The sequence below is a fragment of the Gnatocerus cornutus genome, chromosome 2 (assembly GCF_029298725.1).
Source record: "Gnatocerus cornutus isolate USDA-ARS CGAHR chromosome 2, icGnaCorn1.1, whole genome shotgun sequence".
Taxonomy (NCBI): Eukaryota; Metazoa; Arthropoda; class Insecta; order Coleoptera; family Tenebrionidae; genus Gnatocerus; species Gnatocerus cornutus.
This window is the reverse complement of record NC_142234.1, coordinates 6,934,013-6,958,142: the sequence shown is the minus strand read 5'-3', so window position 1 is coordinate 6,958,142 and position 24,130 is coordinate 6,934,013. Positions and strand designations below refer to the sequence as shown.

General features: G+C 34.0%; 4 protein-coding genes and 2 non-coding genes across 7 annotated transcripts; all 6 read left to right on the top strand.

Annotated features, from left to right (window-relative positions):
* The first annotated feature begins 17 nt into the window (after positions 1-17).
* On the top strand, positions 18-11,778 carry Klp54D (Kinesin-like protein at 54D). Of its 2 annotated transcripts, none has more exons than XM_088050758.1 (15): positions 18-209; positions 756-1,032; positions 6,765-6,860; positions 7,028-7,106; positions 7,158-7,376; positions 7,424-7,564; positions 8,817-9,007; positions 9,055-9,242; positions 9,758-9,876; positions 9,927-10,031; positions 10,087-10,207; positions 10,788-11,010; positions 11,076-11,243; positions 11,290-11,397; positions 11,490-11,778. In XM_088050758.1, the coding sequence occupies exons 2-15, from the start codon at positions 770-772 to the stop codon at positions 11,659-11,661; spliced, it is 2,193 nt and encodes a 730-aa protein (XP_087906884.1). In that variant the 5' UTR covers positions 18-209; positions 756-769; the 3' UTR covers positions 11,662-11,778. The 2 variants fall into 2 exon arrangements, with proteins under 2 accessions (XP_087906884.1, XP_087906883.1); XM_088050757.1 differs by having other exon boundaries at positions 11,064-11,243.
* Positions 8,725-8,795, top strand: TRNAG-GCC (transfer RNA glycine (anticodon GCC)). The gene has a single exon. It is a non-coding gene; the product is annotated as a tRNA-Gly (tRNA).
* Positions 10,273-10,345, top strand: TRNAR-CCU (transfer RNA arginine (anticodon CCU)). Its single transcript has one exon. It is a non-coding gene; the product is annotated as a tRNA-Arg (tRNA).
* A 2,022-nt stretch (positions 11,779-13,800) lies between the features above and the next one.
* On the top strand, positions 13,801-19,033 carry Uba1 (ubiquitin-like activating enzyme 1). Its single transcript, XM_088029399.1, has 4 exons — positions 13,801-14,648; positions 16,103-17,004; positions 17,058-17,840; positions 17,911-19,033. Exons 1-4 carry the CDS (start codon positions 13,979-13,981, stop codon positions 18,685-18,687), a joined length of 3,132 nt encoding a protein of 1,043 aa, XP_087885525.1. The 5' UTR covers positions 13,801-13,978; the 3' UTR covers positions 18,688-19,033.
* Positions 19,034-19,566: 533 nt separating this feature from the next.
* Positions 19,567-24,128, top strand: pall (F-box protein pallbearer). Its single transcript, XM_088031358.1, has 4 exons — positions 19,567-19,829; positions 22,651-22,899; positions 22,949-23,287; positions 23,333-24,128. The coding sequence occupies exons 1-4, from the start codon at positions 19,734-19,736 to the stop codon at positions 23,900-23,902; spliced, it is 1,254 nt and encodes a 417-aa protein (XP_087887484.1). The 5' UTR covers positions 19,567-19,733; the 3' UTR covers positions 23,903-24,128.
* Positions 19,839-22,641, top strand: Mcm10 (minichromosome maintenance 10 homolog). Its single transcript, XM_088031357.1, has 2 exons — positions 19,839-20,823; positions 20,879-22,641. The coding sequence occupies exons 1-2, from the start codon at positions 20,101-20,103 to the stop codon at positions 22,463-22,465; spliced, it is 2,310 nt and encodes a 769-aa protein (XP_087887483.1). The 5' UTR covers positions 19,839-20,100; the 3' UTR covers positions 22,466-22,641.
* Positions 24,129-24,130: the final 2 nt, after the last annotated feature.

Genomic DNA, 24,130 nt, shown 5'->3' with positions numbered 1-24,130 from the left:
CAATGTCAATTTGTTCGCGTGCTTTCAGGCGTCTCGTAGCGTCAGTAGTCACGCGTTGCACGTGTTAGAAACACTTAGCACTATACTTGTGGCATTATCTTTAAAAGTCGTGTATATTCAGTATCTGTGGTGTATAATGATAAAAGTTGTTTTTAAAATTTATGTTTTTCGTTTTGGAAAAGAAAATTAAACAACAAATGAATTTTATGGTAAGGAACGTGTGTTGTATGATAATAACAAATTGATAAGATAACTTTTTTTGCACTTGTGGTTGTATGGAAATTGAGTTTCTAAATGAAAGGTTGTTTAATTTCAAAGTTGCAATAGTTGCATTTAGGGATAAAGCTTTTATTGTAGGTATTCAAAAGTTTTGTGCCTCACAACAATGAATTATTATCGATTTGCCAAACCATTATATTTATTATACATACCATAATAATTGTTCAAATTTAACACGTTGCTGTGCCAAACCGCGTTATAAAAAATATAAAAAAATTCGATTTGTATTTATTTGAATTTCTCTTGTTTCACGGTATTTGATTACAAGACACGTATCTTTACCTAGAGATAACAGGAATAGCCCTCACTGACATTGGTGGTTATAATTTAATATTTATCTCCAAATCGCTTTATAATCAAGAAAGTAGATCTGTCCCTCTAAATTTCTAAATCATTGTGCCAGTATCCTACTTTTTTTTTGTCAACACTGTTCAATTCAATAATAATTTCTAAATCATTGCTCATGTTTCATTCAGATCAATTGATCACAATGGTGACACGACCAGCAAACTTATACAAAACTCCTCCAAGATCTCGTGGCTCAAGTCCAGCAAGAAACTTAAACAAGAGCACAAGATCTACACCTTCACAGTCTCCTAATAGAAAAGGTCGAAGTCCGGCCAGAACTCCTAAAAAAGTTTTGGATAGTCCAGATCTACCAAGGACTCAAACTCCTGAGAAGATTTTGGTGAGATCAAGGGGGAGTAGTCCTGCGAAAAGTCGAGAGGACTTACCACGGTCGAGAGGAAGCGAGTAAGTTTATTATGAGTCTAAATCTCCTGCGTGGGGCCACTTATGCTCATTGTGAAAGTTTTTAAAAAAAAGGCCGTCGAGAAAGAAAAAGAAGTTCACCACATTAAGTGCGTTTATGACTTTGACTTTTTAAATGATTTACAGCAACTTTTACCTTCAAATGGTTGCAATAAAATTTCTTGGACTGACCAAAAAAGTAGAAATATCTTGAGAGTGATTACGTTTATGGGACATAAAATTTTAGGAAGTATAACGTAAATGAAAACAGTATGAACCATCTAAAGAGTCAAAATCATAAATGCACTAAAAATTTGAGTCGGCTTCACCTCTGAATGATTTTAGACCATTCTTGGTCTAGGCGAGGTTGCGGTAGATTGTGTGCTTTTCATGTTCATGCTACAATGATCCAAGCTATTTTATAATTTATAGTAAGAAAATTGGAAGCGGTGAATCTGTTTTTGCGCTCTTCCTACCATTCTGGGCTCAATTTTTTTTTTGACTTTTTGGATGTCAGTGGGGTTTTTTTATTGCATAATTGCAGCTAGGATTTTTGAAACTTAATTATTATTCACTTTAAATGAAATCTATAAAGTTATTTTCTGGCAATATCTTTTACAATAATCTCCAACTAATAGCATATTATTATACGAGCAGGTTATGAGATCTCATATTTACGAGGTTGAGTTTGCAACACGAGCGAGTGGAGTAAATCAACCGAGTGAATAAGGGCCATGACATGCGAGTGTATTACGATGCTTTATTTAGGCCACAAAAAGAAGACACAAACCTACCATTTCTTTGCTTTATGGAAAAATTTTTAATGTTGCAACAAAGCTCTTAATCTAGATTAGATATGGAGACTGACAAATGTAAAATTTTATTAGAAAGTGCATGTTGAGCAGCATTTCCAATTTTTTCATTTAAAAAAAAATTGGATTGTAAAAAAGAATAGGTTTAGATTAATTTTGCTTTGATTTCTGAGATGGAACTTCTACTCATGGGTGCTTTTTATTCATCACCCTATATATTTACTTTTTACACGATATCGGGTTTTTATCGTTGGTTAATTTTTAATTACAGATAGGAAAAACACTTTTTTTATCTGTAATTAGCACTAACCAAGTATGAAAAAACACGCTGTATGTAATTAGAGGTGTAATTATTATTGGAACTAATGTTAAAAATCTCCTGGGATCATAATCGCCAAATGAGTCGCTTGAATGCAATGCAAACTCCGACATCGGCATCGAACCGATGTCGGTTTTTTCATTTGATCGACTGAAATATTATCCACATTTAAGTTGTATAAATTTGTGACAGTGACATATCCAGAGACATATCCATATTATAATAAGGTACCATTAAAATAAATAGAATTCCAAGTAGCCAAATAAGCCCTCTACTACAGTTACACCCTTAAAAATATTACAAATAACTTACAAACAATTTTTCTCGGTGTGGAAACATCTATTATTTTTATACTTCAACTGTTTAATAAATGACCTCATTTCCGCGATTATTGTCGCGACATAAACTAATGGATAATTCACATGACAGATTCAACGTCAATGCAACTCGACATAAATCCATTTTTACCAACCCCTGTTATAATGATATGTAATTGTACGTTTACATACATATATCGTACTATTTTTATGAAAATAAATGTGTTTACCTATGCATAACTTACACAATTTAAGTTTTAATACTTTGTTTGTTTAATACGTACATACAGGTGTCCTGAAAGTCGCGTATAGTAACCTCAGTGGACATATACCTAGTAAACATTTTATGGCTTAAGTCAAACCACCCATAGAAATAAAACTGGGTGTTGTAAACTGCAGCCGACAAAGTTCTAGGTAGAGAGTTGACCGATGGTTGAATAGGCCCGCACTCATTTCGTGCTCATTTATGGTCTCCAATCGCAAAGATTAGTACTGCCCGGCCCTCTCATAATGTGGCCATAAAATTTACTAGGTATATGTCAACTGAGTTTACTATACCATTGTGATACTGTATCATCGGGCAATGCCATAGATCACCGAAAAAATATTAAAAAAAAATCTATCCACTTCAATTTTTCGAGATATGAAATGAATTTGTTATATACCTAAAAAACATTTTGCGCAAAGGCATGGTGCAAAAAAATCGGAAAAATGATTTTTGAATCAACAATGTTGATAAGTATGGCAAAACCATAGTTACATTACTCGTTTATGAGCCGACCTGACTATTTTGCTATTTTTTTAATTTTATTTTGGTTCTACTGCAAAAATAAAAAGTGTGGAATTTTTTTAACATTTTTTTGGTACTCTGGGGGTTCACTGAATTACCCCCTTTCAAGGTGCGCCACTTTCAGAACTCTCTGTATATGAACATAACCGGAATTTTACTTTATTGTTGCAGTTGGAAAATGTATTAATAGATTCAGATATTATTTTACTAGCCGGAAAGAGAATTAGATGTTGCAATTAATTTATTATTTATTAAACGCCAAGTCGTAAGTAGTAAAAACTTTCCTGACTGAATTTGTTGATTATTTACTCTGAACTTCAATAAAATAGAAAGCAATAAACACTAATAAAAATTATCGATGACATTTTCATTGTACAATTCTTTTATAAAAATTGTTCATTTCCGTAAGCAATTTCAAAAACAAAAAAATGTTGATGTTCTTTTAATTTTATTAATTCCTTGTTTCCATAGAGTCATTTTTACATTTATTTTAATCAACCGAAGTGTTATTATTTTCTATTATTCTTTTTTCAAAAATACTGCCATTTTAACTTGTTTTCTCATCAGTACGATGTTTGTACACATTGCCTATACCATTAATCATAATAATGAATGTTCCAAACTTCTGCGGGTAATTTTTTACAATGTTTGTATTTTTTTGTACCGGCGCATTCATAAACTTACTCGTACTTATCACAATAATGTAGGTAATTTTGATATAGAGCATTAATGAAAGTTATTTTTGTTTTACTTTGTAGGTCAACGAGTTGATATTTATAATGAGTCGGACAAAAAAAAATAAAGTGCAATGTAAATGTTATTAAATGGAGACATCTCACTTTTTGTTTTGTGATGAATGACAACATTAACACATTAAAAATATTACACTTATTAGAATGGCGTAATGTGATTGGTATCGAATTACTGGATCATAATTTAACCATTAACTTAATTAACCAATCATTTTTATGTTGTCTAGCACATATACGAAGAGAATTTTTTGTACAAGAATAAGGAAATACAAAATTACAACAAAAATTGGGGTAACCCGGCGCATCCACCATTCTTTTCGTAGATTTACCCACAGACCAAAATATAATAAATTCAACAACTTGGTCATTTTGCTAAAATAACTTGTACACAACCTGAGCACCGTTTACACGTGCGAATGTATTGACGCGATGAGCAAAGTTTTAAATATTTATTATTCACCCATTCATAAAATTCTATTTATCGATGGAGTTCACACCACAACTGTGAAACTTGACACGTGTTTAGCACTCCACGTGCTTTTATTCCACTTTCAGATCAAAGATCATATTATGTTTTATTCATTAATAATGTATTTTGTCGAAGTGTCAATCGAGTATATTGCATTTTTTATGCGAAAGCTGCAATTATGTTTAATTATTCTTTTTGTTTGGTCGCCATTCGCGCACCTTATAATTCAGAAACTTTTGCATTTTTTATACATTAATTTTTATAATTTAGATCTATATACTTAAACAAAATATTTTGTACTGTACAAATTCAGGACTTGTTTTTCAGTTGTAGGTTCAACTATATATTAGTAATTAACTTTAACGACGATTGCAACAATAATAAAATAACACTTCAGGCGGATTTTTCAATTTTTTGTTAGCACTAACAATGATAATTGAGGTCATAATAATTAAAATTACTAATCGTTAATCTGAACAATAATTTGAGGGTCTTTAAAATTAGAAATTCTCTTTTCTTTTTTTAATTTTTTTCACACGATGCAATTTACCTCTTGGTTAAAATTTCAGATTTTGGATATCACTCGTTTTAACTCTATGTAGAAATGAAACAAATCGCTTCTAATTAGGTCTAATTAGCGCCAAACATTAAAAACCAGCATTCATTATTATATATTTATCGAAAAATCGAAATATTCTGGTACCTCAGAAGCAAAAGTGTGTGTCCTCAATCAAAAATTTTGAAAATATGTATTAACAAAATAAGAGCTCTAAAAAAACAATATTTTTTTTATTTATTTATTTTAATATGCAATATAAAAGTACATTGAGAGTTAATAGTAACGTAACGCAAAACATGCGTTTATAGATAGTTAATCAACTTTCTCAATTTGACGCATTATTAGTATAGCGTGCGTCGCAACGCCTAAGAAGCGTAATTTTTAGCAATTTTTGGGGGTAGACACAAGTGTCGCATAAATTATAAAAGTAAATAGTAGGATTATTCTAGCGAATAAATTTAAATAATAATAAGTATAAAAAGTAACAATTTTTTACTAATTTGCTGATGAGATACCAATTTTTAAATTATTAGAAAAATAAAAAATACTTATTTTGTTTTAGACAATCATATTACTATTCAAAGGACAATTTATATGTATTCTTAAAAAATGCAATTACGAATTATTAAGTACCACCTTAAAAATCCAATGAAATAAACTACACTGATCTTCAAATCTAATTAACGTTCGAAATTTCAATCTTGATAAAAGCTAACAACTATGCAGAATTGTAGCTTTATCTGTCTGGCGTTTTGTAAAGTTATGTGTTTAAACGAACTTATCAATAAAGAATGAATCAAATTATACTCCACAATCGATAAAGAACGTCCTAGTTCGGATAAATCATTCGTAGTATGAATATTAGCATTACATGACGTCTTTAAAACGCTTAGAGATATGTTTATTTATTTTTTTATATTTTTTTTAAAAATAGTGGAAGTGTCGGATTATTTCGTAAACTACATAAATATTGTTAATAAAACGTTATTATTTTTTATGTTGTTATCAATTTTAGATGGGGAAACAGTAAGTCAAAACTAGACCAATGAACTACACTTCCAGTCAATTGTTTTTGGCTAAAAATAAAAACACAGCGATATTAATTTATCGTTTAGATCTAATACCAGTATTTTACTTTTATCGATAAAGATTAAGCAATTTATCAGAAATGGCTACATGAACAAATTCACGAATTCTCGTTTTTTTGATATAAATGCTCAACCTAGTACATGCATAACTTCTGTGAACTCTAACAACCCCTGAACTACGACCTTCAACTTTAAATAATAATTATACCTTGAATCCAATCAGACGAGTTTGTTATAACAACCAATAATGGGCTCTATTATAATATAGATTCCAACAACACGTTTGATGTTCGCGATCCAAACGCGAATTGAATTTTAAAAAAATATGATTAATTAGATTTTCGGGTGAAGTATTGTGAGACCAAATCGAATCGTTGTTTTATTGGAAGTGGATCTATTGTTAACAAGAATTCGATTACTGCAAATATTGGTAAAGAAAGGAGGAAAATCAACACAAAATGGTGCGTCTAAGTTTGCAAAAAATTTTAAGTAATCACTAATGATAGTCTACACTATCATGAATTTAAGTAGAAAATTGGTTACTTTAATTATACCACAGTGACGAAAATTCACATCGTTTATCAATGTACTCTATTCTGTAGACTATGACGTGATTGATTTGTTTTCAGTTGTGGCAGTATAGAACGACTCGATGACGATAACCATCTCCAAAGAATAATTACAAGCTACAACCAAACAGAAGATAATATTAATGTAGTCGTCAGGTAAGCCCCATTCTAAATACAGGTTCTATCATTTGTTTAGTCAGAAACATTAAAAGTGTTTTTCTACCATTTACGTTAAGTCCACCTGTCAGTTCAGGTCATTCATATTTAATAAATTACAAAAATAACACTTTCCATGATATTTTAACTTGATTCATTGTTTTCAGGGTCCGACCTTTAAATAATCGAGAAAAAAAACATGGAGATACATCTGTGATACAGTTCCCGGGAAATGGGCAAATTTTGGTAAAAATACAAAACTGCACGATACTAATCTGTAAATTGTAAACCTTATAGGTTGATGGAATTCCTGGCGGACCCAGCGGCGGTCAGAAACCAAAACTATTTTCATATAACGTGGCCTTCGAGCCTGCTGCCACTCAGGATGATGTCTTAGAATTTTCTGGTATGAAAAGATTAATAGAAATGGCGTTGGAAGGGTTCCGGTGTACATGTTTCTGTTATGGGCAAACCGGAAGCGGGAAAACGCACACTTTAACAGGACCGCCGGGTTTAGTAAGTTTGTAGAAATTTGTCGGATTTATCATAATTAGATTTTTTAGTTTGGTGTTAAACCGGCTCCTTTTAGTGATAAGCATGGATTAATTTTACGTTCGTTTTTGTATCTTTTTCAACTTATTCAAGAGAAGACAGATGTGCACTTTATTCTAAAAGCAAGTTATTTAGAAATATACAACGAAAAGGTAAGTTCTATTGATTTATTATTGGTTTTAAAAGAAAATTACATAAAAAATGCTCTTAAATATTGGATTAAAAACTTTCTAACAAACAAAACGTAAATGAGTTTAGATTTTTTTCGCAAATTTACTCTGCGAGTTCTGAGACAGCCTGTATCATGTATAAAAAAATCTCATTTTTGTGCCACTTTCGGATTAATCGGAAGCACATGTCTTTTACATTGAGTAGTGTTACTTCAAGGTCATAATTTATCAAAATTTTGTGACCTGTTGGTGATACAATTCAACACATAAATTATCGCAAAAATTCATCGCAAATCTCTACAGTTTTGACGAAATATGACCTAGAAGTGAGGAATGGCAACTTGTTTATTTTAAATGTGACACTTTTTACATACAATACATAGATATTATTTATTTTTGCATTTCTGGCTTCTACATTTAAATTGAAGGTATTTTTGTGAATAATAATGTGATTAAATTGCACCACATTTCCCCAAATATTTCTTAAAATTAAATTTGTACCACAAATACATGAAAATTATTTCTAGTTTTCGTAAGCAAATAAGGTGAATTTTTGTTTTGCAAGATAAGAATTATGAATTATTTAAACCCACTATTTTATTTAAAAAACATTGTAGGTAATGGGTGTGATTTGTAGGCAGTTAGTTTTCGGTTATTTCAAAGTAAAATAACATTTTTATTTCAAATAGAACAAATATTTTTTTATCGGAGATTTACGTATAATTAAATTTTGAAATGACTTCATGTATTGACACTTTTCCTCCGCTTAGAAAATTTGTAAGTAAAGATTAAATTAATTATAACATCAACGCAAAAATAGAAAAATAAAAAAAATCTCTGAAATGGTACAATTTAGGTATAGCACATTAGACAAAAAGTGATTGTTAATCTCAATTTAGATGTAGAATCAAAATAATGGAAGTTGACTACTTTTTTCGGTATAACCGGAAGTTTTATAAAAACTTGCAAATGTCTTTTTTTTAAGTTATTGTAAAATAAAAAAATCTTTCAAAATGTAGATACATGTTTTTCATGAATGTTAAAATTTTTATTCAACAAATTAATTTAATTTTGTAAAAAAAATTGTTCAAAATGTGACCTTTTTGTGGCACGATACTACTACAAATCACCGTGTTGTGCAAGCATCGGTGGTTCAGTGGTAGAATGCTCGCCTGCCACGCGGGCGGCCCGGGTTCGATTCCCGGCCGATGCATACTTTTTATTTTTTTTCCAGGTAATCGATCTTTTAAATCCTGGAAGTGCCCGGAAACCCCTAGCAGTACGATGGAGTAAAAAAGCCCGTGGATTTTTTGTCGAAAATCTCTTTACTGTAGACTGCGAAGAACTGGATGACTTAATTGCAGTTCTTGAAGAAGGACTAAGAAACAGAGCTGTTGGAAAACACAACATGAATGATTTCTCAAGGTTCAATTCCTTATTAACATGAACCAAAACTTTGCAATGTTTTGTAGTCGAAGTCACACGATACTTACAGTTTATATCACATCAGAAGAACCAGCTGAAAATGGGGTTTTCCTGTCTAGATCTGGAAAAATAAATTTTGTGGATTTGGCAGGGAGCGAGATGACAAAGAAGACGCAGAGTGAAGGGAAAACGTTAGAAGAGGCGAATAATATCAATAAAAGTTTAATGGTTCTTGGTAGGTTGACTTGACTAAAATCAGGTGTTAATAATTTATTCATGGACCATGAAAAGAATCCAATTACTGGTTCTCGTGAAACAAATATCAGTTTCAATAGGAGATGCATTATAAATGCACGACCTTTTCACTTATAAAAGTCAATATCGGGACGAAGTCAATAATAGTTTAATAACTAATTTTCTCAACAGTTTGATGATATACTGTGCGCCTATTAGTTCGAAAGATTTGTTTACCAACTTGTATATTTGTGTTAATAATTCAATGAGTAAAACTAATGAAATAACTAATTAAAGTTAAATAATCAATAAGTTTAAAGCAAAGTTATGAAAGATTTATTAAAAATTGAAAACTAATAAAAATAAGTGTCCTTCATCGTTGTGACTAAACGCAAAAATATTGGTCAACATTATTAATTCAGTGATAATTTTTTAAATCAGTGTATAAATGAATGACAGTTATTTATAGAACGAGTGCCAAAATTAGTTTTAACTATGTGTTTTTACATTTAATAGGCTACTGCATTTCTTCGCTTAGTGACTCAAAACGAAAGAGCTCCCACATTCCATACAGAGACTCAAAACTAACAAAACTACTCGCAGACTCTTTGGCCGGAAATGGAGTAACATTAATGGTAAAATAAGTAAAAATAAATTCTTCAATTAACAAAATATCTTCATCTAGATCGCGTGCATATCTCCAGCTAGGTCCAACATTAGTGAAACTCTCAACACGCTTCGCTATGCGGCTCGGGCGAAGAAAATTAGAACCAAGCCCATCGTTTTAATGGTAAAAACTTATTTTCTTGAAATTAACACCTATTTAACTTTTTAAAAAATTCTAGGACCCTAGGGAGGCTCTAATCCTAAGTTTGAAACGAGAAGTCACAGTTCTACAAAGTGAAAACGAACATTTACGCTCTGCTTTGAATGTTTATTCTGGGTCAACAGCGGATTTACCAACAGGTTGGTTCTTAATTTAAAATTAAAACTATTGTGGGTTTTTCTAATGTATTTAATTTAAACTGCGAGCCTCTGTGGCCCAATGGATAAGGCATCGGCCTCCTAAGCCGAGGATTGTGGGTTCGAGTCCCACCAGAGGTATCGGCGTTTTTTGGTTGTGATATTCTTATCTTTGACGTCATTTGCAATAATTTGCGTTATAAAGAGACGAAAAGTGTTATTATCTCCACACCAAGTTTTGCTTAAAGTACCAGTTTGTCAATAATGAATTCTTTATACTTATTGGAAATAAGTAGACTAAAATCTGATCAATCGATAAGTCAAATGTGGTTAATTCACCATTTACGTTAAGCATCAATTTGTTAATATCTGGTCGGTAAAATTCCAAAGAGCAAAACAGGAAACATGAGCAGAATGTATACAACCCCTTGTTTTGCAAGCAATTACCTTGAAAGCTTTAGATATCGATTGAAAAGAGTTTCCTTAGAAAATGAGATCTATTCAGAACATTACTTGTCAATCAGTAGCGGTTTTGTTTTCTAATTTTTGTCAGAGTACAACTTTTCTTGTTATCCTCTTCCAGAGAGACGCCTTGTATTATCTCCACCTAAAGTCGACTTAGAAAAACTAGCTGAACTTGAAGGTCCCCAATTAGCAGAACTCGTCCGTTTATATATGACGGAAAACGAAACTCTTCGTCGTGAAAACTCCGAGCTTTTCTCTTCTCGAGAAATGCTTCAAAGAGACCACGAGCTTGTGTGTCGCGAAAACGAGCGTCTACTTAAAAAACTAGAAGAAGTTAATTCGTAAGTGTTAACAAAAGCACCTCTTTAAAAGATATTTTAATTTGAACTTGTAGGGTGTGTTGCAGTTCACCACTCATCCCAGCGCGACCTGCATTTTCCGCAGAAATTCTCAACACTAGTGATTTAGATTCTAGTTCGATTTGGTCACCCTCAGATGATAAGAGTTCAAAGTCGCCATTACCGATACCTCAATCGATTCAGAAAGAATTAGACAAGAGACAAATTAGAACAGAGTGAGTAGTGGTGGATAACATGAGGAATATACTAATGAAGTTTCAGTATTCAAACTCCTAGACGAACGCACCGAAGAAATAAGTCCATGGAAGAAGAAAATGGCCGAATTAAAAGTTCTGATTCTGATGGACCGATAAAAGCAAATCATTCGGGGTAATTTTCATAGCTAATTTTTATAGTGTCACTAGTTTGCATGTTTGCATTGTCATTTTTGTTTACATCTTTTAACGTGCAATAATCTACAGTTCCCCTACGGAACAGCGACAAGAAATGTCAAATAGGCGCTTTTCTATAGCAAAAGTACCCTCTGAAGACAACACAGAACCCGACAATGCCACTAATCGTAAAAAAAAGTTAGAGAGAAACTCAAATATTTTTGGAAGTATTATTTCCTTAACAGACGAGGAGGATATTTAAAGAAAATTTTATTTAGAAATAGGTATTATCTATATTTAGATTAAGTGAGATTTTGGTAGCAATATTTAGCGTGTAGATAGAGTTGTACGAATTAATCCTTAGGCTTTAGAGAATTAACTTTGAAGAGTTTAAGCTATATTTTCCTAGAAAATAGACTTTATTTATAAATTAAATATATTTTGTTACAAACAAGTGTTTTGTGTTGAATTTAACAACTACCATGCGATAATTTTAAATCGTTCTGAGAGGTAAGTTCAAAATTTTTAAACTCTACACTGCAGGCACACTTTAAATTGCACTTTTTATGTACTATTTCCGAATGAATAAACAGGAAATTTTATTCAAGATTTCGCGTGTCACATGATTTGCCGATATCGATCGAAATAATGACAAAATCAATACACATTTTTCTAGACTTTGCTACTTGCGCCACGATGCGTCATACTTTATTATCTGATATCTGATAATAAGTTTAATTTTCACAAGTGTTCATTGTGTACCTAAAAATGGAGGTAAAAAATCAGTTTTATAATTTTCGTGTTTTTTGTGAGTAAATATTTTTTAACTAGTTGTTGGTAAGTTATTGTGGAGTGTTAACAAGTAATTAGTTAAATAACATTTCAACAAGTACCGACCATAACTAATTGTTTTTGTTTGTTGTGGTTTTGTTGCTTTTAGTCTTTATTTTAAAACATTTGTTATGTCTAAAGTTTGTATAATACTTCTGTAAGATAAAACTGAGAAGAATTAGGAACTAAAAATTCCTAAGATAACAGCGACTTTAATTCAATCATATACTAACTCAATTTTCACTAAAAACGTTTCACAATAATTCAAAATCACGGATAAACTCAGGGAAGGAAGAAACTTTGACTTAGCAGTACATATATAAAAATGCAGAGTTTTAGTTTTTTAGGTAGTAATGAACACTCAAAGGGCCATTGGAGCAATTAACAATTTATTTTGTAATTTTTTATATTCTATTCGACTTTGACTTGAGTGGGTGCATAAGATTTCTTTCAACTAACTTAAACTTATTTTATATCACACAACACACGAGGTGTGTACTGTGGGTTTAGACTTACTGCATTCGGGAAAAACCCAGGTGAACTTTGGTCATATAATTTTCTTGTCTTTGTCTTACATCCTAAAAAAAGTGACAGCAAATTAGAATTAGATTGAGCTAAAAATAAACTTTACAATATTCCAAAAAGGAGAGATAACATTTGCAGGTATGTTAAAAATAAATTTTATTTAGTTTCCCTAATTTCGCGATTAGAAAGAAATAGAAAGAAAAGAAACAACCAAAAACGATCGCTAAAAATTTACTCTCATCTAACAAAGTAATTTCACGTACTGAGAAATAAATAATTGGGCGCCTTCGCCATTTTGCTTCATGTTTCACAATTTAAATTATCGAAAAATTTAGTCTAATACATTCCATTGGCGTTGCTTGACCACTATGAAATAGCTTTTACTTTCATCAGTTTAACAACGTCTAGGAGAAATAATAGCTTTTTATTTGAAATTTGGCTCATTCTCCGAATTCCACAGCATCTTCAGAAATCGAATTATAGGACACATTTTCAACATATTGTTCCTGAGCTCTGCTAGTTTTATTAATGCCACGTTTTCTTAAATATTAAAATGTAAACATTCTATTCTATTTAATGCCAATTTATTAAAATAAATATTTTCTTTTGCAAACAAAAATGTCTCAAATTTTTTAAATGCCACGAATTGCTCTTTTATATTCTCGTCAATGAAAATAACAGAATAGCATAAAAAGCACAAAAAGAAGAAATGAGTTTTGTTAAAAAATATATGACGTGGTGCTGACAATGCGTTTACCCACGTTGTGCAATCAAAATGAGTTTGTATTTTTGATTTAAAAATATAGTGGGGAATATCATTTTTAGATCTGACTGTATTGAAGGTGACAAGCCGATTTTCTATCATAGTTACCCATTTTGATTTGAAACCTTTCAAAATTACTGTAAGCGTTGTCACAATAAGCATTTTTCAGCATGCAGGATCAGTGATATTTTGAAAACCTCAATAATTTTTTGCTTGCAATGGAAAGATTCGCATTTTCGCGCTGAAATTTTGACAAATCGGAGCAACGCGCAGTGATGCAGCGCGCAATGTGTCATGCGCATTAGAGCCCGGTTCTCTTTGTCCGTTCTGTGTGATTTTTGTCAGCGTTGTGTACGTCTGATTTGTGAAAAACCGGGCAAATTGACTTTAATATATGAATATATGCGCGTAATTTCTCTGATTGAAACGCAACTAATCAAACTGTGTTCTTGTGTGTCCGATGTCTAGTGCTGAAATCGCAGAAAGCTCCGTCGATCCCCCAGCTAAGAAACGGAAGCTTGATTCGTTGCCGATTTCATCAGACATGGCGAACAATGGAGCTTCTGGATCGTCTCAACCGGCTCAAGACATTGATGAAGGTCTTTATTCGCGCCAACTTTATGTCTTGGGACACGACGCCATGCGCCGCATGGCCACCAGTGATGTCCTTATATCTGGCCTTGGAGGCTTAGGAGTTGAAATCGCCAAGAATGTCATCCTCGGAGGGGTCAAATCCGTCACATTGCATGACGAAGCCGTTTGCACCATCACTGATTTGTCATCGCAGTTCTACTGTAGTGAAACCGATGTGGGGAAAAATCGTGCGGAAGTTAGCTGCAAACAGCTCTCCGAACTCAATACTTATGTACCCACTAAGGCATATACTGGACCTCTTACTCCAGACTTTATTCTCAAATTTAGAGTGGTCGTCTTGACCAATAGTTCTTTAACGGAACAACTACAGATTAGCGAAATCACGCATGAAAATAATATTGCTTTAATTATCGCAGATACTAAAGGAGTTTTTGCTCAAGTTTTTTGCGATTTTGGAGAGTCTTTTACTGTCGTGGACACCAATGGGGAGCCCAACGTATCTGCGATGATTGCTGATATTTCAACTGATAAAGAAGGTAAGTTTCTCGACCTACCAACATTTTAGTTCATAGATATACGTCTTGATAGTAGAGTTCCTTGAACTTTGTAATTATATTGTCAGAATAAAACAATCATTAAATAATATATTCATTAGGTTGTGGACATCAAACAATGAACCTCTGTTTTACATTTTATGCAAATACAGTAACGGCCAAAAGTAACTGGTGCCATTTTCTCAAAAATTTAGTTGGGTAAATCTGGTTTTCACATAAACGAAGTAGGCATAGTGATTTTTACAGTACATATTAATAAAACAAATGAAACAATTAACAATACTTTGGCCATTTATTTTCTTTTACTTTTGAAGGTATCGGCACCTTTACTAAATTGGCTTCTTAATAACAGTACTAGTTCGGATGACGTCCTATTAGTGGTTCAATAGATTAGGTTTTAACCCGTTTTACAATAACAAAAGAATGTACTACTTTGTTACTTTTGGCCGCTAGTGTACATATATCCAAAATTTGTCAGATTTGCCATGAAACCCAATCAACTTTGTCAAAAGTGAATCTGAAATTCTGAATTAGATAAAGTAATCTGTAAAAAGAAATCATCAACTTGGAATACGAACAGTTTTATTAACAACAATTAATTAACAGAATTTCTAAAGTTGCCTGTATTTTCCATTTAAGTTCATAAATATCAGTGAAAATAATAATAGTTTTCATTTTTTTTTTTGTTTGGCAGTGTACTAGTAATGGAGCTGCCATTTAGTATTGTCATTGTCATTATGAGTTACGAGTAGTGTTAATGACAGCAGATCTAAGCTAAAACTTGATGTCAAACAATTAAGTTTTTTCAAAGCTTTTTAGATATGTTTATTGTAAGAAGACAAAACATGTTTTCTTCAAATGGGACTCTTGCTGTTGCTGTACAATTATTTAAAACTTTGTTTGCCAAAAACATTAGTTATTCTATTATGTTCCCACAACAATAATAAATTACTTCTATTTATCATTGATTGACATAGTGATTTAAATTGTCACTTTTTTGCTTCCAAAATAATAAAAATGACAGATATACTATGGTCAGAATTTTCTTAAAGTTTATAGTTTTTATCGGTAAAAAGAGAGTGGAGTCAGTTCAATGGTAGCAGCTGTATTATTTTCAATTATTGAATCCAGGCCCACACTTGGAATTTTCCTTCGCCATCCATTTTCCTAATATTTACTCAAAATAACACTTTGATATAAAATGACATTAACCTTCAAGTTTAAATTATATGATTGGTGCTTTCGCCCAACCCTAATGAACTACTGACGTTTTTAGCTGAGACGTGACTTCACGTTTCCAAGGTCAATTGTAATAATTTCTCATGATTGTAACTACATACCTTGCAATATTATATTTTGATTACATTATAATTAATACTGCAATTACTACTAACTTACGCAGTATGTATTAATAATTAATAAACAATTTATTGCAGGTATTGTAACCTGCATCGATGACACGCGCCACGGCATGGAAGACGGTGACCACGTCACTTTCTCCGAAGTTCTCGGAATGACTGAATTAAACAATTGCAAACCTGTTAAAATTAAAGTCTTGGGTCCATACACATTTAGCATCGGCGACACAACTAGCTATACGAAATATGAAAGAGGTGGTATCGCCACTCAAGTGAAAATGCCCAAAATCGTCAACTTCAAGTCGTTGAAAGAATCTATAAAGAATCCCGAGTTTATTATGACTGATTTTGCTAAATTCGACCACCCACAACAATTGCATCTTGCATTTACTGCCCTACACAAATATATCGAGAAACACGGTAAAACTCCCAAACCATGGTGCAACGAAGACGCTTCAGAATTCCTTTCTTTGGCCAAATCATTGGCTGTCGATGGTGCAAATGATACTGAAGTTAACATTAATTTGTTGGAAACGTTCGCTAAAGTTTGCGCAGGTGATCTGAATCCTATTAACGCAACAATTGGTGGAATCGTAGCGCAAGAAGTGATGAAAGCTTGCTCCGGGAAATTTCATCCCATTTATCAGTGGTTGTACTTTGACGCGATTGAATGTTTGCCTACGGAAACTGGGGAGATTACTGAAGAATCTGCGGCACCAAAAGGGAATCGATATGATGGACAAACTGCCGTTTTTGGAAGCGAGTTTCAGAAGAAAATTGGTAGTCTGAAATACTTCGTTGTTGGTGCTGGCGCCATTGGATGTGAACTACTTAAAAACTTTGCTATGATGGGAGTGGGGGCACAAGGTGGTCAGATTTTTGTGACTGACATGGATTTAATCGAAAAGTCTAACTTGAACCGACAGTTTTTGTTTAGACCTTATGATGTTCAGAGGGCCAAGTCGGCAACTGCGGCAAAGGTAAAGTGAAAATAATGGTAACAGTAAGTTAGAATGCATTTTATTTTTACTAGGTAATCAAGAAAATGAACCCGAATATAAATGTCATCGCACACGAAAACCGGGTTGGTCCCGAAACCGAAAATGTCTATGATGATGTATTCTTTGAAGCCTTAGACGGTGTAGCCAATGCTTTAGACAACGTGGATGCCCGCATATACATGGACAGACGTTGTGTATATTATAGAAAACCTCTTCTAGAATCTGGAACCTTGGGTACAAAAGGCAACACCCAAGTTGTAGTGCCTTTCCTAACTGAATCGTACAGTTCATCACAGGACCCTCCTGAAAAGAGTATTCCCATTTGTACCCTCAAGAATTTTCCCAACGCTATCGAACATACCCTACAATGGGCTCGGGATAGCTTTGAAGGTCTCTTTAAACAGAGCGCTGAAAATGCATGCCAATATTTAACAGACCCCGACTTCTTGGATCGTACTATAAAACTACCAGGAGTCCAACCCATAGAAGTATTGGAATCTGTAAAAGTAGCTTTGGTTGATGAAAGACCAAAGCACTTTGAGGACTGTGTAACGTGGGCACGTGTCCACTGGGAAGAACAATACGCGAATCAGATCAAACAGTTGCTTTTTAATTTCCCTCCGGATCAGTTGACTAGTACAGGACAACTGTTTTGGTCAGGGCCCAAGAGATGTCCAGAACCGCTGAAGTTCGATGTAAATGAACCGCTACATTTGGACTACGTCTTCGCCGCTGCTAACCTAAAGGCGGAGGTTTACGGAGTGCCACAGAACAGGGATCGGGCGTATGTTGCCGAAGTGGTACAGAAAGTGCAGGTTAGTCTATAAAAACATCGAAATCAATTAAACATACTGCTTCTTTTTTCTAAAATAACAATTTTTCTAGGTGCCTGAGTTTGTGCCCAAATCCGGCGTGAAGATCGCCGTCACCGACTCCCAAATGGCGATGACCAACGGTGCAAACGTGGACTTGGACCGCGTTAGTCAACTTCGCGACGAATTGCCCACTGTGACTGATTTAGAAAGTCTTGTTCTCACACCTCTTGAATTCGAGAAGGATGATGATACAAATTTGCACATGGACTTCATAGTAGCAGCTTCAAACTTACGTGCTGCCAACTACAAGATTCCTGCTGCTGATAGACACAAATCCAAGTTGATTGCCGGTAAAATTATTCCAGCAATAGCCACCACCACGTCTGTCGTCGCAGGACTTGTTTGTTTAGAATTATATAAGTTAGCTAGAAGCTTGAAATCGTTGACTCCGTTCAAAAACGGCTTCGTCAATTTGGCTTTGCCGTTCTTTGGGTTCTCAGAACCAATAGCCGCTCCAAAGTTGGAATACTGTGGAAAGGAATGGACTTTATGGGACAGATTTGAAGTAGATGGAGAAATGACTCTTAATGAATTTTTGGAATATTTTAAAGAGAAACATGGTTTGGAGATTACGATGTTATCGCAAGGAGTTTGCATGCTGTACTCTTTCTTCATGGCCAAAGCAAAAGCACAAGAACGATTGGGATTGCCCATGTCGGAGATCGTGAAGAGAGTTTCAAAGAAGAAATTGGAACCCCACGTCAAAGCTTTAGTGTTTGAATTGTGTTGTAATGATGCCGATGGTAACGATGTGGAAGTTCCATATGTTAAGTATAATTTACCTTGAAGGGTTGCGTGTTAAGGCTGCATTCTTATTAGGGCATTTAATGACAGTTATTAGGTGTGCACTAAATTGAACTATTCTGGGTATTTATCAAATTGTGATCTTGTAATAAATTATTTATATTTTTTGCAAGCATAATACTAGAACATGTGTTCTATAGTAATTTGTTATTACTTGCCCAGTGATTCTCTCACATAAATATTATTTGTGTTACGGCGAGTGAACTTTAATGAGCTAATGCAATATAACCGTATGTATGCTGATAATGAATACTATGTAGGTTCAGGATAGTGTTTATTTTCTTAAATATTTTGATGTGTGAAATTTAATAAACATGTTTTTAACATGATGTTTTATGTTATTTGTTATCTAACTGTTACAACTTATTTAATCTCACCTTATTTTTTCTATGGAGTTCTCGTGCTCAAAGTTCGTTTTTTCGCAGAAATACACATTAAATAGATTAAATACCAATTGTTATATTACTTGTACAAATAAATTAAAGCAAATCTGTTGTATACACTAAAATCCTTCCATTTCCAAAATGTCGGCATTTTCTAAATGGTTAGAACGTGAATTTTAGTTTTATTAAGAATTATTTGTGATCAACTAACAAATAACTTTAATTCGGTACAATACGGATATAAAAAAGTATAAACACAGCACAAAAATCTGATACAAATGAATAAAAGTTGATTTTTTGATCTCCAAATTATTAGAAGTGCAATCTTGGAATTATCCAGACACAGAGGCAATGAAAGTTATGGTAATGAGCAGTAGAGTTTGTTTTAATTGGCCACGATTTAAGTACTGTTAGAATCAAAAACAAAATTTTTGTCCCAGATTTTTTTAAAATTGGTCACGTTACATAGGGACATTCAATGCTGTCAACAGTAATGTTGGCACTTCTAGAACAAGAAAATGGTGGTATATTTACTTTTTCTGAATCTGGAAAAATTGAACGTTAACGTTAATGGCATGAAATATCCATAAGTGAGACATCCACGAAGCATCCCCTATAGTTTTCCTTACAAAATTATCAACGGAAAATGAGTGGTACGCCCTTCATCTTGTACATTCCAGATATTGCTCTGGAAAAGATCTTTTCGTTCTTGACATACGACGAAATTGCCAAAAATCGTCTGGTAAGTCGCCATCATCACTTTTTATTCAATTTTCTTAATAAAATACAATGTTAAGCGTAAAAATTACAGTCATTTCTTTGTTATGTTGTCCTTATTCTGTCCTTTTAATGAATAGTTCTTTTCTCGTTGTTGCGTTGGTAGTTATACGTCACCGTACGTCAAAAGAGGCGCGATTCTTGTTCCACAGATGACTGCGACTTGTAGAAACATGTTTCAATAACACTCTAAAGTGAAATTTAGATTATGTGAAATGTAGAAAGTGAAATTAACAATGTCAGAAAACTTGCTGGACGAATTTCTAGCGCTGGCTTCCAAAGCAACTACTTCAACACGACAACTAAAAGAAACGGATATCTTTAGCAAAGACAATGATCAACCAAAGACTTCAACTTCAAATCTGATTCACACTGGCGATACCGACTCTTCAGATGACGAAGATAACAAATATTATGAAGAACGAAACTACAATGAATGTGGTAGAGAAATAAAACACCTACTAAAATCTGTGGAAACATCAGAGCCAGAGCCAGACAGGACTAAAAGCTCTGAAGACACATGGAAAAGTAAGCCAAAAGTCCAACAACTCGCTGTTAAATCTCCTCCACCGGCCCCTAAAAAACTTGATGTTTACACGGATCCTATTTTTGGTTTACGCATTGTTAATCCTTTGGTTTCTTTTACAACGCTCCAGGAAAAGATGCAGGGGCGTGAGGCAGTTAATTTTCTAACCATTAAGAAGTTTGTTACTGGAAATATTGCTGAGAAAAATTGGGTCCTTGCTGGAGTTGTCGTCGGTAAGAGCCCAGTAAGGACGTCGCAGAAGGGTAGCCAGTTTTTGATTTGGACCCTCAGTGATTTGAAAGCTGATATAAAAACAGTTTCTGTGTTCTTATTTGGCAATTCCTACAAGCAACTGTGGAAAACGCCAATAGGCACAGTTGTAGGTATCCTGAATCCAAATGTGATGCCCAAGTCTAGTAGTATAAAAGATGAAGTAAGATTTGATGCGATAACATGATCAATATGTTTGATTGATTGATTGATTTTAGGCAACATTAAGTGTTGATAATCCCCAGAAAGTCCTGACTTTGGGTCAGTCAAGAGATTTAGGAAAATGCAAAAGCACGAGGAAGGATGGACAACCGTGTACTGCAATTGTCAATATAAACAATTGCGAATACTGTATTTACCATATTAAACAAGAATACCAGAAATGTAGTAAAAGATCCGAGCTCCAAGCGAATTTTGCAGGCCGTGGTCTGACCGCACTAAGAAACAAAGTTTTGGGAAAAAATGAAGTTTTTTACGCTGGAAAGAGTTTCACGGCTATTCCTGCAAAACGGAGCAAGAAATTGGAGGAAAGAGATGGTAATCTTCTCCAGGCTCTATCAGGAAGAAATCCTTGCGGAAACGGAAAATTGGCAAAGAAACGCCAACCTAAGGGAGTGAAAAGTGCCGCAAACATGGAGGTTACCCACCGGCAAAGACTAAAGGACCTAACTCTTTTAGAAAAATTGGGAAGTGTTAAAACCCCCTTCACTGCTTTACACTCATCTGAAACCACATTAGAATCCTCAAAGAAACTTGTCACTGATGTTCTGACAAAACTGAGGGAAAGTAAATCGGATTTATCCAAGGCAGAGAACAAGAATCCAGTTGCTACTAGTGGAAACGAGACCTCTGAGAATGTATCCAAGACTGATAAAACAAATCCAGTTGCGTCTGGTGGAAACAAGACCTCTGAGAATTTGTCCAAGACTGAATGTATGAATATTGGAAGTAAGACGAATGGGAATTTATCTCAAGTTGATAGAAAAATAGTGGAAACTGGCTCAAAAGTTGTACCATCAGGAAGCTCAGGAGGTACTAAAGTGACGCTGACGAAAAGTCAGGACTCTCGTCTAGATACTTTGTTAGCCATGGACTTTCCCCTTCTCTCAGGTGGCGAAAAAGAAGTAATCGACTTAGATTCTAAAGTAACCACAAAACAAGTTGATAGAGCAAAACTAAACGCCCTTAAATACATACAGAGAAACGGTCCATTAAAGAAGGCGGATCCCAACGCTGTTAAAAAACCAGAAAACAAAAAACGCGCTCTTGAAGCTATAGAAAACCAAGAGCAACCATCAAAGAAGACAAAAGTAGAAAATGGGTTTCTTTCTGATCGCTTCAAGAAAATAATGGAAGCTACTTCCAAACACACGGATTTGCTCGATGTTAAAGACAATGAAGAACAAGAGAAATACTTCCACAAACTTGAACTAAAAGAGCAGATGGAAGAAAAAATGATACATACTTACAAAGTACCGTGTAAAGCCGTTCGATGTCTACAATGTAAATACACTAATTTCTCGGCTTCGCAGTTTTGCAAAGACAACAAACACCCGTTAAAAGTGTTTGATGCCGTGAAGAGATTCTTCAAATGTGGAGATTGTGGAAACAGAACACAAGCATTAGAAGTGGTGCCCACAGTAGCTTGCACGAATTGTGGATCTGGAAAATGGGAGAGAACTGGAATGATGAAAGAGAAGACAGTGGGAGTTGGGGTGCCATTATCCATTCGTGGAGGGGAACAGAAGTTTACTAATTCTGTGGTAACGGACGCTAACTTGGATTTATTGGTACCTGATGCCTAAAGAGTATTATTTAATCTGTTATTATCATGATGTGTACTTTCGAAAAAAATTTAAGTGGGAATACTTACGTTAATTTGTGTTGAAATAAATAGTTTACAAGAATTACCTGTTTTTTAAATAACCTCCATCTGAAATTCTAACAAATTCACGATTGTTTCAAAAATCTTTGTCATTTTTTTATACAGGTGTGCAGAAAGTTCAACGAATTCGGAAGTCGTCTGTTATCTAGAGGATTTGTCCAACTCGAAAAAAAACATGCATCCATTTATAAGCGCGTCAAGTCTTTACTGCCTCGAAGAGAATCTGAACGAAGAGTGCATCCTCTCTCTCGACACTGCGACATTCTCCAAGCTGTGGAGACAAGAATAAGCATGTTGAACATGACGTACATGAAATATATTGAAAGTAATTTACTTTGTTTTATACCAGGAAAAGTAAGTAGATGTTGCTTTAACAATGTTAAATTATCACCATTACTTGCAGGTTTTGGACGAAATGAAAAACGTTTTAAGCTTCGTCGAAAGCGACTGCACACCTCCACGAACCCATCAACTTCTGCAAGAATTACGTGATCTCAGTAGTATGGCGATGGAGCATTTCGACGAGCATATTTTACCTCGGGTTAAAGAGCACAAGGAGCAAATGGATGAAAAACGCCATACTTTGATTGCTTCATTTTCGGGAAGTCCCATCAATATAAAACAGACCAAACCTTTCATTGTTCAGCAAGTTAACGATTTACAGAAAATCAGAAAGCAATACAAAACGTACAAACACCACATTGCGTACCTAAATCAGAATACTCAAAAACTTATCCAAAAGGTGAGATTAATCTTTTTAACGAAACAGTCTAACTTTGTTTTCCAGATGAAGAAACAGAATAAGCGATTAAAAGCACAGTCTGTGAAAATTAGAGAACAAGAACGTAAGATTCAAGAGCAGTCCGTAAAAATTCAGGAACAAGAATCTGCCTTGGCTGAAATCAAAAAGCACATGGACGAATGGGATCAGAAAAATAAAGACTTGACCACGGAGTTGGTGCGCGCCCGAGATTATATTCTTCTGAAGACTACCTCTTTGCCAAAATCAAGTTCTTCGAGCTTGTCACATTCATCTTCCCCGAAAATATTCAAATCTAGTGTTAAACCACCAGTACCGCGATTCTTACTGAAAAGTTACGCTCCGCTGCATTTGGACGTGGAACGGAAAAGGAAATCAAACTTGCTGCCGGATATTCCTGTTAAGATGTCCAGGAATCACGACGAAAAAGAAGATAAAGGGTTGGATCAGCGTTTACCGATAAAGGAGCCAGATAAGGGAAATGACGACGGAAAGGGAGGCAACTTCAGTTTTCTTTTTGAAACTCTTATAAAGACACCTCTCACGGGCATTAAATCAAGAAAAAGAAAGATTGCTGAAGAAATTGATTTAAAATAATTAATATTCATAACATGTCACGTTTTTTCACGTATTTTTGGCGTTCGCGAATGGATTTTAATTTTTAAAAGGTGTTTTAAGTTCAATTTATTTAGAACTATTGTAATTAGTTAGCTTTCACACAATATATTGTTGTTATAATTTTGTTAATTTACTGACAATGAATACACCTAACATGACTTCACTTTTAAGCATTTTGTATTTGAGTAATAAAATTTAAAATTCAGA